Here is a 17,570-nt window from a genome sequence, read left to right as displayed (position 1 = left end):
ACTCAGTCTAAACCTTCTTGCTTGTGTTGTTTTCTCAGATCACTTTGGATAAAAGCGTCTGCTAAATGACAGAAGTCGTAGTAAACCAGTGATGAAAAGAATGTTGTATGCATTTTGTTCTAATTACTTTCGTTGGTAAATTAAATACTTACTGTAACTGCGAGAAGGAACTATCCGTAGAACCGTGAGTTCTACCGGAACTCCAGATTGTAACACCTGGCGGAAGGTCGGAAGTTTGGAGCGAACGGAACACGTGAGCAGTGATTCCTTTGAGGAGGACGGTTCTGTTGTTTCCTTTCTTTTTCCTCTTCAACAATGTCTAAGGTGAATCATCTGAGAGAGTTTATCGGTCAGCGACTAACAGCAGCTGCTGTAGAAATATTCTCCGTGTTTGAAAAAACCATCTTGGAGTATGAAGAAGAGCTCGACCGTCAGCGCAGACTGTTGGACCTCGCCTGGAAACCTGAAATCAGACTCCACAGAGTCGGTACGTAACCCTGGAAAGTTGAATGAATGAACACATGAGTATGACTCCTACAAGATCCCTTTGTTTCCAGTTAAAAGCCGTGGTGATGAAGCAAACCAACTAAATGGGAAACTCCCCAGCTCAAGCAGCTGCGGTCAAATCAGCCGCTCCTAAATGTTCATGTGCTCCTATTTCAGCCTTTACGGTAAATGAATGAACGCGGCTCAAAAACGGAAAGATATGAAGTTCTGAGGTTGAGATAATATACAGGTGTTTTTTTTCATATACCCATAATTCCACCGTAATATTTACAAGCTTCTTCTTTAAAAGAAAAGGATTAAACACTTTTTTTTCACTTCAGGTTCTGTTTTGCAGAGACTATAAAAATGAATTCTCCCATAATTTCACCCAATACCTCATATAGCCCTCTTCATAACTACAATCACTACAGGCACAGTGAATTTCAAACAATTTTACTGTGGAAAAATTTAAATATTAACATCTAAACTTCAAACGCCTTACTTTTTTAAAAACTTTTCTATTTTTAGTATTTCAATGTTTTTTATCTTTTACTGTCCTTATTGTTCAGCTGTTTTTAATATTTATATTCCTATACTAATGATAATAAATATTTATAGGCGCCTTTCAGGACACCCAAGGTCGCCGTACAAAAGGACATTAAAAACAATCAAAGCATTGCCATCAATTAAAAACATAGCAAAGTACAATACATAAAACAGTAAAGTGCAATAGTGAAGTTATTCCAGTTCCAAGATTATGAAAAGTTTTTAGAAAAGTAAGGTGTTTGAAGTTTACACCTTTTAATATTTCAATATTTACAGTAAAATTGTTTGAAATTAAGCATGCTTGTAATGATTACAGTTGTGAAGGGTTTTATATGAGGTATTGGGTGAAATTATGGGAGAATTCATTTTTATAGTCTCTGAAAAACAGAACTTGAAGTGAAAAAGGAGACTGACCTTTGTAGAAAAGTAGGGTGTTTGAAGTTTAGATGTTAATATTTCAATTTTTCCACAGTAAAATTGTTTGAAATTCACTGTGCCTGTAGTGATTCTGGTTGTTCAGAGGGCTATATGAGGTATTGGGTGAAATTATAGGAAAATTCATTTTTATAGTCTCTAGTCTCAACACAGAACCTTAAGCGAAAAAGGAGACTGACCTTTTTAGAAAAGGTGTTTGAAGTTTAGATCTAAAAGAAAAGTGTTTCACCCTTTTCTTTTACAGTAAGAGCTTGTAAATATTACAGTGGAAGTATGGGTATATGAAAAAAACATATCTGCATTATCTCAAACTCAGAACTTCATATATTTCTGTTTCTGAGCCGCGTTCATTCATTTACCGTAAAGGCTGAAATAGGAGCACATGAACATTTAGGAGCGGCTGATTTGACCATGGAAGTATGAAATGAATTCTCCTATAATTTCACTCAATACCCCATATAGCCCTCTTCATAACTACAATCACTACAGGCTATTCAATATAGTGAATTTCAAACAATTTTACTGTACAAATATTAAAAAGAAAACACTTTCTTCTCACCGTACTCGTGTTTATTGGGCCAACGATTCGGTCATAGACCTTTTTCAAGGCATCAAACAGATCGGAACAGAAGCTTGTCTATTATAGGCTGGTAGGACTATGTGGTCCAATCAGGCGCCGCCACACAAACACCTGAGCACCTTCAAACAAGGTCACATACGGAAATACAGTCAGTAAGCATCACCAAAAACCAGGGAAGAAGAGACAACACCCATAAAGTGCATGCATGAAATACATCAATCAATGACCATCGAATCCAAAGGTATAATCATTAGAAAGGGAGGATGATTATACCTGTAAAGTGTTAATCTTAGGTAGCAATCAATTTAAAATATTTACAATGAGGGAAGAGAGTCACACAACAGAAATCCCATCTAAGTGTTCTGATCTTATACAGTATAAAAAATAGGGAGGATGAATGTACTGTAAAAACACAAAGTAGATCAAAAGTGTTTGCAAAGTAAAAATCCAGAAGAGCTCTCGACGTTTTAGCAGCAAGTCCAGATTCCCACCGCTCCGTGGAAGGCTGACTTTTTCAAGTCCACAAAAACGTAAAGTTGAGATAACATGTTTGTTCTCGTTGAAATGAACAGCCCCCTTCCCCTTCCCATCGTGCTGGGAGACACACAGGTGGACTCTGTGGACTCTTTCCACTTTCTGGGAATCAACATCACCAGGGACTTGAAGTGGGAACTGAATTCCACGGCCCTTCTGAAAAAAGCCCAGATAAGACTGTTCTTCCTCCGACAGCTGAGGAAATTCAGGCTGCCAAGGACCATGATGGCCCAGTTTTACACTGCCATCATTGAATCCATTATTACCCACGCCATCATCACCTGGTTCCCCGCTACAGCTGCAAGGAACCTCCACAAGCTGCAGCGAGTGATACGCTCTGCAGAGGGAGTGATTGGCTGCCCCTTGCCCTCCCTGAAGTCTCTGTACGACTCCAGGGCATTGAGGAGGGCTATGAAGATCATGGCCGATCCCTCTCACCCTGGCCATGGCCTCTTCACTGTCCTCCCCTCTGGTAGGAGGCTGAGGCTAGCTGAGGATAGCTGAGGCTACCTGAGGCTGTGAAAGCCTGCCACAGACTCAGCTTCTTCCCCTCAGCCGCCAGGCTCATCAATGACTCAGGTTCCCTTCCCCCTCCTGCTCCTTACTGACAAAAAATACCGTATTTTCACGACCATACGGCGCACCGTGTGAAAATGCGCACCCTCAGTTTTGTGTCATTTTTGGTTTTAAAACACACATACGGCGCACCGACCCAAAAGGCGCAGTCTACAGACACGGAGCTGCACACACACGCGCTGCAGAACACACACACAAGAGTGCTTATTTAAAAGTAGAGCAGGAGCAAAACTTAGTTTGATATTTTATTTCACTTTTCACATCAATCAAACCCTTCAAAGGTTCATCTTCTGTTTCCGCATTAAAGAATTTAAAAAAACCACCGGGTCGCCGCACATAAACCTGTCTCAGCCACCAGCCCTTTTCATTTCACTCTGGCTGGAAAAGTCTGTTTAGGCAACGCTTTTCTTTTAAAAATCACCATAGCCGGCAGTTTCTGTCCATCAGCGTGGCAGACAAGCACAAGAGTAAATAAACTTTTCATACCCCGTTGTGCTGCGGATCCCGACCGCGGTCGTCCCGGGTCCCGCGTCCCGGGTCCTGCGTCCCGGGTCCCGGGTCCCGCTCCGCTCCCCCGCGGTGGTCCCGCTCCGCTCCCCCGCGCTGGTCCCGCTCACACACACGCGTGCATGTCGGTACCGGGTTTCTATCCGACAGGAGCTCCGCTCCATTAATTCAGCTGCGCCAGTCCGAATTTCCAGACCTGTCTCAGCCACTTGATCATCATCCCTTCATCCCATAATGACTCCGGCTGGAAACGTCTTATGCAAAGTTTTTCTTTTAAAAATCACCATACAGTTTCTGTCCATCAGCGTGGCAGGCAAGCACCACATAAATGAGAATGTGTGTGTGTGTGTGTCGTGCTGCGAAACACACACATTCTCATTTATGTGGCGCACACGCGCATGTCGGAGATCCGGTACCGGGTTTGTAACCGACAGATTTCGCTGAAAATTTCGGAGGGTGAAGCTGATCAGACCTGGGACGTACCCCAGAAATCTCTGCTCGCAAAGCGGGCGGGAACAAGGTCGATCGGACCCCGCTTGGGGAACCAGGAAGTCGGGCTGGAGCAGCGCGCATCACCGCGGCTTCAACCGGGAAACGTGACCGGTTCCGACCGGCCGGGACCGCAGGAACCCGACTGGACTGGTAGCAGGGGCTCCCGGGGAAAGACCACCGGCATTTCAGCCGGATCTGCCCCGGGGATGCGGCGATCGAACCCGCAACCCCACGGCAGGTGCTTCCTCGGTTCCCGACATGCAAAACACACAAGTGTGCTTATTTAAAAATATAACGGCAGCAAAACTTAGTTTGATTGTATTTTATTTCACTTTACACATCAAGCAAATCCTTAAAAGTCTTCATCTTCTGTTTCCGCATTAAACAGCTCAGTGGATGGTCTCATTCACGTCGCAACTCACGGGGCTTCACCCGCCCCCTTCTCTTTTTACCGTTCTCATGGTGGCCGGCCTCACATTACTGTAATTCAGGTAATAGACACGGCGCACCGTTTCATAAGGCGCCCGGCACATTTAAAAAAAAAAATAATAATAATTTATGTGCGCCTTATGGTCGCGAAAATACGGTAATCAAAAACTGGACTACAATTTATTGTATATGCCTGCACTTGTTTATTCCTTCACTGTGGTGTTGTGTCTGTGATTTATTTATTTATACGTGAAAATAATATTCCGAGTGCGCACAATGTTACCAACGTGACAATTTCCTATGTGTTTTACACAAATGGCCAATAAAAGCAATCTGAATCACAGGATAGTTAATGTCTTTTCTCCATATGGAACTTTTGTGTTCACTTATCCTTTGTTTTAACTATCTGGAAGTTTTTCCCACATATGCTAGACCGCAAGGGCAGCGTAGCATATATATGACATGTGTAGATGCGCAGGTAATCAACTCTTTGATGGAAATTTTTTTATTAGAGTGGGGGTGAAGAAAAAAGTTGGTCTTGGAGGTGTTATTGCATTGTGCGCAGTTACCACACCGGTAATTTCCAGAACGTAAGGGAGCCAACAGTCTCTGGCCGTTTCCGAATTCACATACTGTACTACTAGTATACACTGATTTGGCCAAAGTGTAGTAAGTAGTATGCTGTATGTGAACAGAAGGAAATCTGCAGTGTGCGAAAAATACCCGGATGTTTTACTGATTTGGAAAAAAATCCACAGCATGCATAAGACCAGTCTACCTCGCTTACTATATCCCAGAATGCAATGCGGCCTCGGCCGGGCAGCGCTTTTTTCTTTGTTTGTTCAAAGCTTTATTGAGAAAACACGGCGACCGGTCAGTGATGTGATGTGAAGGCAGAAAAGACTAGTTGCACCGTGGAAAGGGAGAAGGAGGAATACAAATGTAAGTAACTTTAATATATAACTTTTTAAATTCAATTTAGTGTAAGGACAACGATTAAAAATTGTGACAAAGCTACGCCGCCCATTTGTAATGAATGTAGAACTTGGCATATTTGTCCTAATAACGTTAATACAAAGCGATAACGTAACGTGAAGTATGTTAGGTTTCTGTTAGTTATCTTAGCGTGCTTGCTAAGTAAATTAAAGTGATTTAAGTGTTATGACAACGTTACATATCGGTAGTTTGTGGTATTTTCATGAAATAACTACTTTTCATTGCTGTGTTTTGACAGAGAATTTGTCCGGGAGCTGAAATAGATAAGAGATGCCGAGAGAGCGACTCGACAGAGAGCGGAAAAACTTTGTTAATAATAAAATAAAAGGAAATTCAATAGACTGATATGTTCATTTTAATACATGTATTAAAATCCCTTTCCATCCCTTATGTCATGTCATCAATGAATGTGGTATCACTGCTATTACAACATTTAAGCGTTGAGACACTTTTAAATACTTTCAACCACTTATTTTCAACCATTTTGAAATACTTTCAACCACTTTGATATGTTTTCAAACACTTTGCTGGGTTTTCAAACACTTTGCTGGGTTTTCAAACACTTTGCTGGATTTTAAGACAGAATGGCCGGTTTTCAGTGCAGCCCCTCCAGAGCTTCCAGCGTGCCTCCAGCCACATGTGTCCGCTCCCCAGCTCTCGTCCTCAGCTCCGGGGGAGCCCCGCTCCCCCGACTGGCAACCGCGGCCTGAAAAAGCGAGCCCGAGTCGCCCCAGGTGTCCCGCTACGGGGCCTGCCGCCGTGCAGGTCTGAACCTCCAGCTGTCGGCCCGCTGGTTGAACCAGCCGCGGCTCCAGCGACCCCCAACCACCCAGAATGGTGCGTCGGTGAATTGGGGGTCCGGTCACAACGGTTCCCGGGGGGCCACGTCTCCATCCACGGAGGACGTCTCGCTTCCCCAACGCCCTCGCCAGAAAAATAACTTATTTGACAATTTTCACCTGTTTCAAGTAAATTTTCACTTGAAAAAGTAGGAAAAATCTGCCAATGGGACAAGATTCATCTTTTTATTACAAGTAATAAAATCTTGTTCCACTGGCAGATTTTTCCACTTATTTTAAGTGAAAATCTACTTGAAACAGGTGAAAATTGTTGTTTTTTCCAGTGATGAGTCTTGTTTTAAGTGTAATGAGATTTTTTTAATAAAATGAAACATTTTAACTAGAAATAAGACAAATATTCTTGTTAAGATTTTGAGTTTTTGCAGTGATCCAGTTTACTTATCATGTGAAGGACAGAGTCATATTGATAAGTTCATAAAACTGTTTTTTATTGTTGTGTTTTGATGTAAGCCCAGTGGATATTTAAAGCTTACAGAAGGCTGCATTTAATTGATGCTATGTCATTCCTGCAGTATTTCTGAACGTGTTTTGGTCAGTGCTATTATTTGTAATATGTTATATTATTTGTAATCAGCACAAATGATCTGTCCCCATATGATAAAATCCACCATCCCCCCTGATTTTTCTTTAGAACTCGAGTACTGGATGTATGTATGTGTGTGTGTGTGTGTGTGTGTGTGTGTGTATATATATATATATATATATATATATATATATATACACATGTGTGTGTGTGTGTGTGTGTGTGTGTATGTATGTATATATCTATCTATATCTATCTAACAGTTGTAGCTTTGTTTTGTCTGAATATAAAGTGAAGCTTCACGTTTTCTTTTTTTACTAGATAGATGAATACAGTTCTATCTATCTATCTATAGTAAAAACATGAAGCTTCACTTTATATTCAGACAAACTAACGTGACAGCTACAACTGTTAGATTTCATCTATTAAACCAACATTTATCTTCCTAAATGATTTATTTCAGCCAGTGGTGATGCTCCACAGAGCAGGTTTCTCCCTGGGACGTTGTCGTAGTTTGGCCCGGCGATCACGTCTGTTCTCCGGCCGTGAGCTGCTGCTGTTACCATGGTAACAGCTGCTGCTGATGCGGCCGGACCGGCGGCTCTTTTGATCCCCGGAACATCGGATCAAATTTCTTAATAGGCATTATTTGGATAAACTGAGCCCAGGGTGGGGATCTTAACGGTTACTTTTACACCTGAAAAGATGTTAAAACGTAATAAAGTGGCATAATAACAGCACTACAGCTGGAATTACAACAGCTTCTATAGTCTGCTTTTAAATCTCATCTTTCGCTGACGTTTTGGTGCGAGATGCATTCTGGGATACACTGTAGCACACTGCTGTGTGAACGGTCTGCTGGAGCAGCGTACTTGAATCGTTCATTTAGTAGGCAGTATACAGTAGGGGTGTCACGGTACACACAAGTCACGGTTCGGTACGTACCTCGGTACAGGGGTCACGGTTCGGTACGGGTTCGGTACGGGTTCGGTACAACGGGAAAAAAAATACAAAAAGTCCCAAATGTATAAGACAAGTTTTTTCTTCCTTTATTTTGATCATAGCATTTGAAAGTTAAAGTTTGTTCAATTGGCTACAAAACTAAAAAGCATCTATTATTAAAATGTAAAATAAATAGAATAAAACATTTAACTTGTGCATTAGTGTTTTTAATTTTACCACGGATTGGTTTATGTGAGTGCGGGATGGTATTGTAACGAGCTCGTGCACTTGTAATAAATACTTGAACCCGGGCTCCTCTACTGCTGCATATGGGCAGAGCCGTCTGGGGGCGGAGCATTCTCCATGGGCCTTACGATAGTCATTTTAACGTTCAACACCTCATCCCACCCATCAAACTACATTTATTCTCACTTTTATTGAGCCAAGCATATAGGCCTATGCTGCAGAAAGCAGAGTAAAGTCACACACACACACACACACACACACACACACACACACACACACACACACACAAGCCTGTCAGCTGTCAATCACACGGCGCTGAAAACTCTGATAGTCACAGACCGACTCAGTTCCATCTTTGATTCAGCTTAAATACAAAAAAAACATAACTGGTCTAAAATGACACAATCTATCTAGATAGATAAACACAGCGGTCTATAACATCATTTCTGAGCTCTATAATAGAGAATAGACTCGGCGGTCTAGTTGACAACAACACAAGCACATTACAGGCGGCTGGTCAAGACACATTCTGATAAAGACATTATTTAAGAAGGTAACACTGGCTCACCAATGGCAGTCGCCTCTTCCATAACCCAAAATAATCCAGGTAATGTGGAAAACAGGGTAACATTCAAAACTTTGTACAAATTTAGTCCTCTTTTAAACTTTAGCGCTAATCTCCTTCACGGCAAATTTGCTGTGACTGTTAAGGCTGATTTATGGTACCGCGTTACACCAAGCAGCGCTTACGGCGAAGGTTGCGCGTCGCCGCATAACCTCGCCGTAGACTGCGCCGTACCCTACGGCGTATGCTCTGCGTCGATTTAACGCATAACCATAAATCAGTCTTTACACCCAACCCGCTTTGGCTGGCGGCCCCGGTGCGTTCAGGACAGTTGTAAATTAAGAATTAGAACATTTTATCGTTATTATAGCCTACAATTTATGATGATATATGAATTGCACATATATTTATTGATATGCACAGACTAGCACACATTTAGGTCTGTAATGGAACGTGACTGTTGATATTTATAAGGGAAAAAAAACGATGATTGATTTTTTTTTTTTTTTTAACTCAGTCAGACGTATTCGCCGTATGACTGCGTGAACCGAACCGTGACCCCCGTACCGTGACGGGACGGGACGAATACAAATACCGTTACACCCCTAGTATACAGTGCATACTTTGCAGTATGTAGCATATAGTGCGGTATTGTCCGAATTCGGAAACGACCCTTGTTTGCTTTTTTGCTGACAAGAGGAAAGCACCTGTTGAATACAGAGTTGAGAGACTTGGAAAAATGTCTGATATGCTTGTTCAACATCATCATGGGTGTATCCATCATCCCATAGGATGTCATCAACCTGCTTCTCAAACCGGCCAACATTTATTTTGTTATACACTCTATAACTTAGAACTTGTAAGATGTCAGATGACACTGGCAAAAAACACGATCATTGGAGGATGCTCATATAGGTGTTGATATGCAGTACTTGTAGTTAGATCGTTATATATGACGCGGAAGAAGCCATTTCTAGAACAACAACTTTATTCTTCAACTGTCTCGATACCAACGCAGTAACACAAGAGTACAGTCACAGTGCAGCCTAATGGTCACACAGAGTAATGCACTTGTTTTCAAATATACTACACAGATGAAGGAGAAGACCGAAGGTTCAGGACAAACTTTAAACCTCACAAATACAACCAAAACGTCAAGACTGGGAAGCGCTTTTGACTTGTTAAAATCCTATCTTTTGTCCCTTTTTGTAATTCCAGAACTCCCACAAGAAAATGTTTGTAAGGTGGAGGAGGACGGGGTTTCCAGTGACCAGCACCTGGATAACCTGGAGAGGAGCTGCAGCCCGGACCAGGAGGAACCAGGGCATCCACAGACTCCAGAACTGGAGGAAGACTCCAGCGGTCAGGAGATTAAGCAAGAAGACGTAGAGGTGGATGTCTCATTGGTCAATGTTGCAGATGTGAAAGTTGAAAATGGTGAACCAGGACCAAACTGTGGCCAGCTGCTGTTGCACACTTCTCCTGAAACCCAAAACAAAGATGAGGAAGGGTCTGAAAGTTTATGCTCAGACTCCAGTAAAACTGCAGATCCGGAGCCAATGAGACGACACAGTGACCACGAAGAATCTGCTGTCCCGTCAGACAGCAACTGTAAATCAAAGCTGACCAGGACCCACACGGGGAAGAAGATGTTTTCTTGCAGCACTTGCAGGAAAGAGTTCAGTAAAAGTTGTAATTTCATGGATCACGTGAAGATCCACACTAGCGAAAGGTCGTACCTATGCAACACCTGCGGCAAAACCTTTACTTATTTATCATATCTTAAACGGCACATAACCACACACACGGGCGAGAAGCCCTACATATGCAAAACATGTGGAAAAGGTTACAGGCTACATTCCCAACTGGTGATTCACTCAAGGACCCACACGGGCTACAAGCCCTACATCTGCAAAACATGTGGAAAAAGTTACAGAGAACGTTCCCACCTGGTGATTCACTCGAGGACCCACACTGGCGAAAGGCCGTACCTGTGCAACACCTGCGGAAAAACCTTTACTAAATCATCACATCTTAAAAGCCACATATACACGCACACGGGCGAGAAGCCCTACATCTGCAAAACATGTGGAAAAAGTTACACTCAAAATTCCAACCTGGTGATTCACTCGAGGATCCACACTGGCGAAAGGCCATTCCTGTGCAACACCTGTGGAAAAACCTTTACTAAATCATCACATCTTAACCGCCACATAACCACGCACACGGCTGAGAAGCTATATTAGTGCAAGACGTGCGACAAAGGTTTTAGACGCAGAATTGATTTGCTGAGTCACATAAGAAATCACCCGGAGGAGAAGTCTGGTGACTCGTGACAAATGAAGTTCATGTTGTCGTCCTTCGGGGGCAGCTGTCCACTTCTGTCTGACCCACAGAAGAAGAACCCGCAGAAGTCCAACCACCTCCTCCTGTGGTTGATGAGACTAATCCCCTCCCCACAAGGGTTGCAGGTTCAACCCGGATTTATGCTTCTCCGTCAACTTGACGCAGAGGGAACGATGTGATTGTTTACTTTCTTTTAAAGTTCTGCATTGAGTTTTTTGAATCCCTGTTCCTTCTTAAAATTGTTATTTGTTGCTGTTGGCAACTTGCCGTCTCCACAGTTTAATAAAGAGCTGTTAGCGTTTGCTGAAGTTTCTTTAAACGTGACAGTTTATTTCGTTCATCTACAAAGCCTCTCTCACACGACTTTTTTCCCGTCTGTTTCTTCTTCACTCACATTCTCTTTGTAAAGTTAATCTGCAGCTCCATGTTGTTAAACTCTCTCCATCTACTCCGTTCAGAGGTTAGTCCAAGTTTGATATATTTACGTGTTCGGTTTTTACAACGTTCCTCTAAAAAACAGGAAGAAACTTCAGAGAAACGAGGACAAAAGAAGAAATGCAACCATCAACACGTCAGAATCAGAACAGCCAACCATCTGTCACCATTTTATAAACTTTAATGTCTGCAGCATTAAACAAAAAACCTTGAAGATTTCAGAAGTCAGTGGAGTCAGATACGGTTTGCTTTTATTTCTCCTTTAAAATGGTTTTATTGATTTAGAAAACAAGAACATTTGGTTTTCAAATGAATGAGGAAATGAGTGTGGTGTGGGATACACATCGCGATACTTGAGTCACGATACAATACGACATTGCGGTATCCAAATTTTTTAAAATATATTCTGATAATATACATAGTTCCCTGAAAACTGTAAAAGGCTTTATGCATTTTAAGATCAGAGCTGCGCGTACATCAGATTATCGTGATAATTCATGGGACAAGCTAAGTAAAACAATACAATTCAAATGATCCATGCTGTGTTATTGTAACTATACAAGCTAAAGTTACAACATATGTGTACGTTTTTCATATTAGTTACATAATGAGATTTTAACAATATTATTTAATCACATGTATAAAATCCAGTTGTACTAGATTTAAAACTCGTTTGACACATGATTTATTCTAAAGCTGATGTTGAGATCCGTGTTGAAGCTGCAGATTTGCAGGTTGGAGAGCAGGAAGAAGAGGGAGGATCATCGGGATCAGATTCCAGGAAGAGGACAGACTTTGGATTTAACCCTTTTATATCAGACATCCATTTAGAAATAAATGTCTTTTTACCTCAACTCATATGTAGTCTGAAATAATCATGAAAAATGTAATTAAGTTTTCATTTTAGAGGGATGAATTATTATTTATAATTCTGGAATATTACACTCTCCATATGTAGGAAGAGCAGCAGTGCCCCCTGGTGGTGAGTTATAAAAGCTCAACATAAACCCAAGAGTGAACAATCTATCGTAATAATAATAATAATAATAATAACAAACACAAAAAATACTTTACACTGCAAAAACTCAAAATCTTAACAAGAATATTCATCTTATTTCGACTTAAAATGTCTCATTTTTGGTCAAAAAAATCTCATTACACTTAAAACAAGACTCAACAACAACAATTTTCACCTGTTTCAAGTAAATTTTCACTTAAAATAAGTAGAAAAATCTGCCAGTGGAACAAGATTTTATTACTTGTAATAAAAAGATAAATCTTGTCCCATTGGCAGATTTTTCTACTTATTTCAAGTGAAAATTTACTTGAAACAGGTGAAAATTGTCAAATAAGTTATTTTTCTGGCGAGGGCGTTGGGGAAGCGAGACGTCCTCCGTGGATGGAGACGTGGCCCCCCGGGAACCGGGGACCGACCGGACCCCCCATTCACCGACGCACCATTCTGGGTGGTTGGGGGTTGCTGGAGCCGCGGCTGGTTCAACCAGCGGCCGACAGCTGGAGGTTCAGACCTGCACGGCGGCAGGCCCCGTAGCGGGACACCTGGGGCGACTCGGGCTCGCTTTTTCAGGCCGCGGTTGCCAGTCGGGGAGCGGGGCTCCCCCGGAGCTGAGGACGAGAGCTGGGGAGCGGACACATGTGGCTGGAGGCACGCTGGAAGCTCTGGAGGGGCTGCACTGAAAACCGGCCATTCTGTCTTAAAATCCAGCAAAGTGTTTGAAAACATATCAAAGTGGTTGAAAGTATTTCAAAATGGTTGAAAATATTAAAAAGTGGTTGAAAGTATTTCAAAGTGTCTCAACACTTAAATGTTAAATTGATGACATGACATAAGGGATGGAAAGGGATTTTAATACATGTATTAAAATGAGCATATCAGTCTATTGAATTTCATTTTATTTTATTATTAACAAAGTTTTTCTGCTCTCTGTCGAGTCGCTCTCTCTGCATCTCTTATCTATTTCAGCTCCCGAAAAAATACTCTGTCAAAACACAGCAATGAAAAGTAGTTATTTCATGAAAATACCACGAACTACCGATATATAACGTCATACACTTAAATCACTTTAATTTACCTAGCAAGCACGCCAAGATAACTAACAGAAACCTAAAAACCTATTAAAAACGTTACGTTATCGCTTTGTATTAACGTTATTAGGACAAATATGCCAAGTTCTACATTCATTACAAACATTCTAAAGAAATATAATCTGTTGAGCTTTGACAGTTTTATTATTTTATGCTTTCTTAAATTCTTTTTCAAATGTATTAAAAGTTTGGCCCCAGAGCCACTCTCAGTGTTTATTCAGAGACAAAACAGCAGGAGAGTCACCAGGAGCTCTACAAACTGTAACTGTCAAATACCTTACCGCAGAACAACATTTGGACAATCAGCTTTCTCAGTAAAGAGCGGTCATCTCTGGAATGGACTCCCGAATGAAATTAAATTGGTATCAGATAGCAGAATCTTTGCATCCATGGTTAAGAACTGGCTGAAAACACAACAGGATTGTACCCACTTTTGAAATGTTGTTACTGTGTGTGTTGTGATGCGTGTTGAGAGGGAGTGAATGAGTGAGGGAGTATGTGTATGATGTGTGGAGATTGTGGGATTATGTGACTGTTTATTTTGTGATTGTTTTTAAATAGATGTAATTTTATATTTTGTATTATAGGTCCTAGATATTGTTGTATTTTATTGTTAGAAAAGCCCAACTAGGGACATGAGTTGCAAATTAGCAATAGCTATAAACTCTTTGTGCAGAACATAAGTTGCTGTCATTGTACTGAAAGTATGTTTAAACTGCATTGTCCCTATCAACTAAACCAATAAAATAAAATAAATAAAATGATATGGTGTTTTTTTTTTTTTTTATATGGTGACACTTGGACATGTTATTTTGAATACTGTTCATTTAATTGATGTGTTTGTTCCCTCAATTGTTCCCTCATAGGTGTATTAATCTGTAGACCCTATGGAAATATTCAATGTCCCTTCAACCCTGTTATTTAATACATTTTATAATTTGTTTGTATAATAAAACATAAATATTAAATCAATTGTTTCTGGATTGTATGTAGAATGTAAGAGACACCAAGAAAATATATGGGAGCCAAACCATTTCTTACTGTTGATGCATATTTTTCTGAAATACAAACACTGTTTTTACATGAAGTTGTCAAATCCTACTTCTCAGTCAAATTATGAATGTTAAAAATAAAACAAAATCTACTCACAATGAGTTATTCTAAACAAGGGACAGATAATTACCAATAATCTGCAATAAATATTTTGAACATGTTTTACTTTAGTATTCACACAGATATCGAGTTGACCGTTACGGGGTTGAATTCAAAACAACTCGGGTGACAAAGAATTTGCTAATAATGTTTGGGATTTCAAGTCTGAGGTGGACAGAGGTAATTTCTCAAAGGTTCAGATAGTCCTTTATCAGATGCAATGTTCAGAAATATGATTATTTGTAGTATTTTTTTCAAAACCAAGACAACCCAAAGGGCACCGAATTCAGATAATCACCCACATACTAACAGCTCTTTATTTGCACCGTGGAGACGGAAAGTTACCAGCAGCAACAAATAATACGATTTTAAGAAGGAACAGGGATTCAAACAAACTCAATGCAGAACTTTAAAAGTACACAACCACATGGTTCCCTCTGCGTCAAGTTGACGGAGAAGCATAAATCCGGGTTGAACCTGCAACCCTTGTGGGGAGGGGATTAGGCTCATCAGCCACAGGAGATGGTGGTTGGACTTCTGCAGGTTCTTCTTCTGTGGGTCAGACAGGAGTGGACAGCTGCCCCCGGAGGACGACAACATGAGCTTCATTTGTCACGAGTCACCAGACTTCTCCTCCGGGTGATTTTTCATGTGACTCAGCAAATCAATTCTGTGGCTAAAACCTTTGTTGCACGTCTTGCACTAATATAGCTTCTCCCCGTGTGCATGATTATGTGCCGTTTAAGATGTGATGATTCAGTAAAGGTTTTTCCGCAGGTGTTGCACAGGTACGGCCTTTCGCCGGTGTGGATCCTCGAGTGAATCACTAGTTGGGAACGTAGCCTGTAACTTTTTCCACATGTTTTGCAGATGTAGGGCTTCTCGCCCGTGTGCGTGGTTATGTGCCGTTTAAGAACTGATGACCCAGTAAAGGTTTTTCCACAGGTGTTGCACAGGTACGGCCTTTCGCCGGTGTGGATCCTCGAGTGAGTCACTAGGTGGGAACGTAGCCTGTAACTTTTTCCACATGTTTTGCAGATGTAGGGCTTCTCGCCCGTGTGCGTGGTTATGTGGCTTTTAAGGTTTGATGATTTAGTAAAGGTTTTTCCGCAGGTGTTGCACACGAACGGCCTTTCACCGGTGTGTATCCTCGAGTGAGCCACCAGGTACGAACGTATCCTGTAACTCTTTCCACATGTTTTGCAGATGTAGGGCTTCTCGACCGTGTGCGTGGTTATGTGGCGTTTAAGATCTGATAAATTAGTAAAGGTTTTGCTGCAGGTGTTGCACAGGTACGGCCTTTCGCCAGTGTGGGTCCTCGAGTGAATCACTAGCTGGGAACGTAGCCTGTAACTTTTTCCACATGTTTTGCAGATGTAGGGCTTCTCGCCCTTGTGCGTGGTTATGTGGCTTTTAAGATTTGATGATTTAGTAAAGGTTTTTCCGCAGGTGTTGCACATGTACGGCCTTTCGCCAGTGTGGGTCCTTGAGTGAACCACCAGGTTGGAACGTTCTGTGTAACTTTTTCCACATGTTTTGCAGATGTAGGGCTTCTCACCCGTGTGTGTGATTATGTGGCGTTTAAGATTTGATGATTTAGTAAACGATTTTCCGCAGGTGTTGCACAGGTATAGCCTTTCGCCATTGTGGATCTTCATGTGATCCATTAAAATACTACTTTTACTGAACTCTTTCCTGCAGGTTCTGCAAGAAAACGCCTTCTTCCCCGTGTGGGTCCTGGTCAGCTTTGATTTACAGTTGCTGTCTGACGGGACAGCAGCATATTCGTGGTCACCGTGTCGTCCCATTGGCTCCGGATCTGCAGTTTTACTGGAGTCTGAGCGTAAAATTTCAGTCCCTTCCTCATCTTTGTTTTGAGCTTCAGGAGAAGTGTGCAACAGCAGCTGGCCACAGTTTGGTCCTGGTTCACCATTTTCAACTTTCATTTTCAACTTTCACATCAGGGACATTGACCAATGAGACATCCACCTCTACGTCGTTGTGCTTCATATCCTGACGACTGGAGTCTTCCTCCAGTTCTACAGTCTGTGGATGCCCTGGTTCCTCCTGGTCCGGGCTGCAGCTCCTCTCCAGGTTATCGAGGTGCTGGTCACTGAAAACACCGTCCTCCTCCCCCTTAGAAACATTTTCTTGTGGGAGTTCTGGAATTACAAAAAGATAGGATTTTAACAAGTCAAGTGCTTCCCAGTGTTGATTGTTTGGTTGTATGTGTGAGGTTTAAAGTTTGTCCTGAACCTTCGGTCTTCCCCTTCATCTATGTAGTATATTTGAAAACAAGTGCATTACTCTGTGTGACCATTAGGCGGCACTGTGACAGTACTCGTGTTACTGCGTTGGTAACGAGACAGTTGAAGAATAAAGTTGTTGTTCTAGAAATAGCTTCTTCCGCATCATATATAACATGGTGTCAGAGTAAAAACTTGAAGGAAAACAAAGATAGGAAGGCAAAATGGAGCAGATGAAACCTCCAACCTCATTAAATTTAGGAGGAAATCTAGCAGAAAATTGGAGAGTCTGGGTCCAGAGATTTGAACTGTTTCTTGTCGCCAGCGGAATAGACAAAAAATCTGATGCAGTGAAAAGAGCCACGTTCCTACATGTGGCCGGGGACGAAGCATTTAAAGGTATATAACAATTTTGACTTCGATGAAGACGTAGATGACTATGATACACTGAAAGAACTTTTCCGCCAACATTGTGAGCCAAGGAAAAATGTGACGTATTTGAGACACCAGGGGCCTTATGTACTAAGAGTGCGGCGCACAAAAAACGTGCGTACGCCACTTTCAACGC

At 41.7% G+C, this 17,570-nt stretch overlaps 3 protein-coding genes across 3 annotated transcripts in view; 2 read left to right on the top strand and 1 right to left on the bottom strand.

Moving 5' to 3' along the window:
• Window positions 1–17,570, top strand: part of LOC133440368 (zinc finger protein 37-like) — an 801,383-nt gene that overhangs the window by 64,413 nt on the left and 719,400 nt on the right. The gene's annotated exons all lie outside the window — the stretch shown is intronic.
• On the top strand, window positions 9,941–11,263 carry LOC133440360 (zinc finger protein 383-like). Its single transcript, XM_061717606.1, has one exon. It carries the CDS (start codon window positions 10,277–10,279, stop codon window positions 10,961–10,963), a length of 687 nt encoding a protein of 228 aa, XP_061573590.1. The 5' UTR covers window positions 9,941–10,276; the 3' UTR covers window positions 10,964–11,263.
• LOC133424062 (zinc finger protein 665-like) overlaps window positions 13,022–17,570 on the bottom strand; it is a 29,312-nt gene continuing 24,763 nt past the window's right edge. Inside the window, exons 5-6 of the mRNA XM_061714458.1 lie at window positions 15,451–16,693; window positions 13,022–13,137 (exon numbers count right to left, since the gene is read on the bottom strand). Of these exons, the coding sequence (XP_061570442.1) occupies window positions 13,022–13,137; window positions 15,451–16,693 (1,359 nt within the window). The remainder of the gene's footprint in view (window positions 13,138–15,450; window positions 16,694–17,570) is intronic.

Source organism: Cololabis saira, chromosome 3, assembly GCF_033807715.1.
Source record: "Cololabis saira isolate AMF1-May2022 chromosome 3, fColSai1.1, whole genome shotgun sequence".
Lineage (NCBI taxonomy): Eukaryota > Metazoa > Chordata > Actinopteri > Beloniformes > Belonidae > Cololabis > Cololabis saira.
The sequence above is the reverse complement of the archived record's forward strand: the minus strand, read 5'-3'. Positions and strand labels throughout refer to the sequence as shown.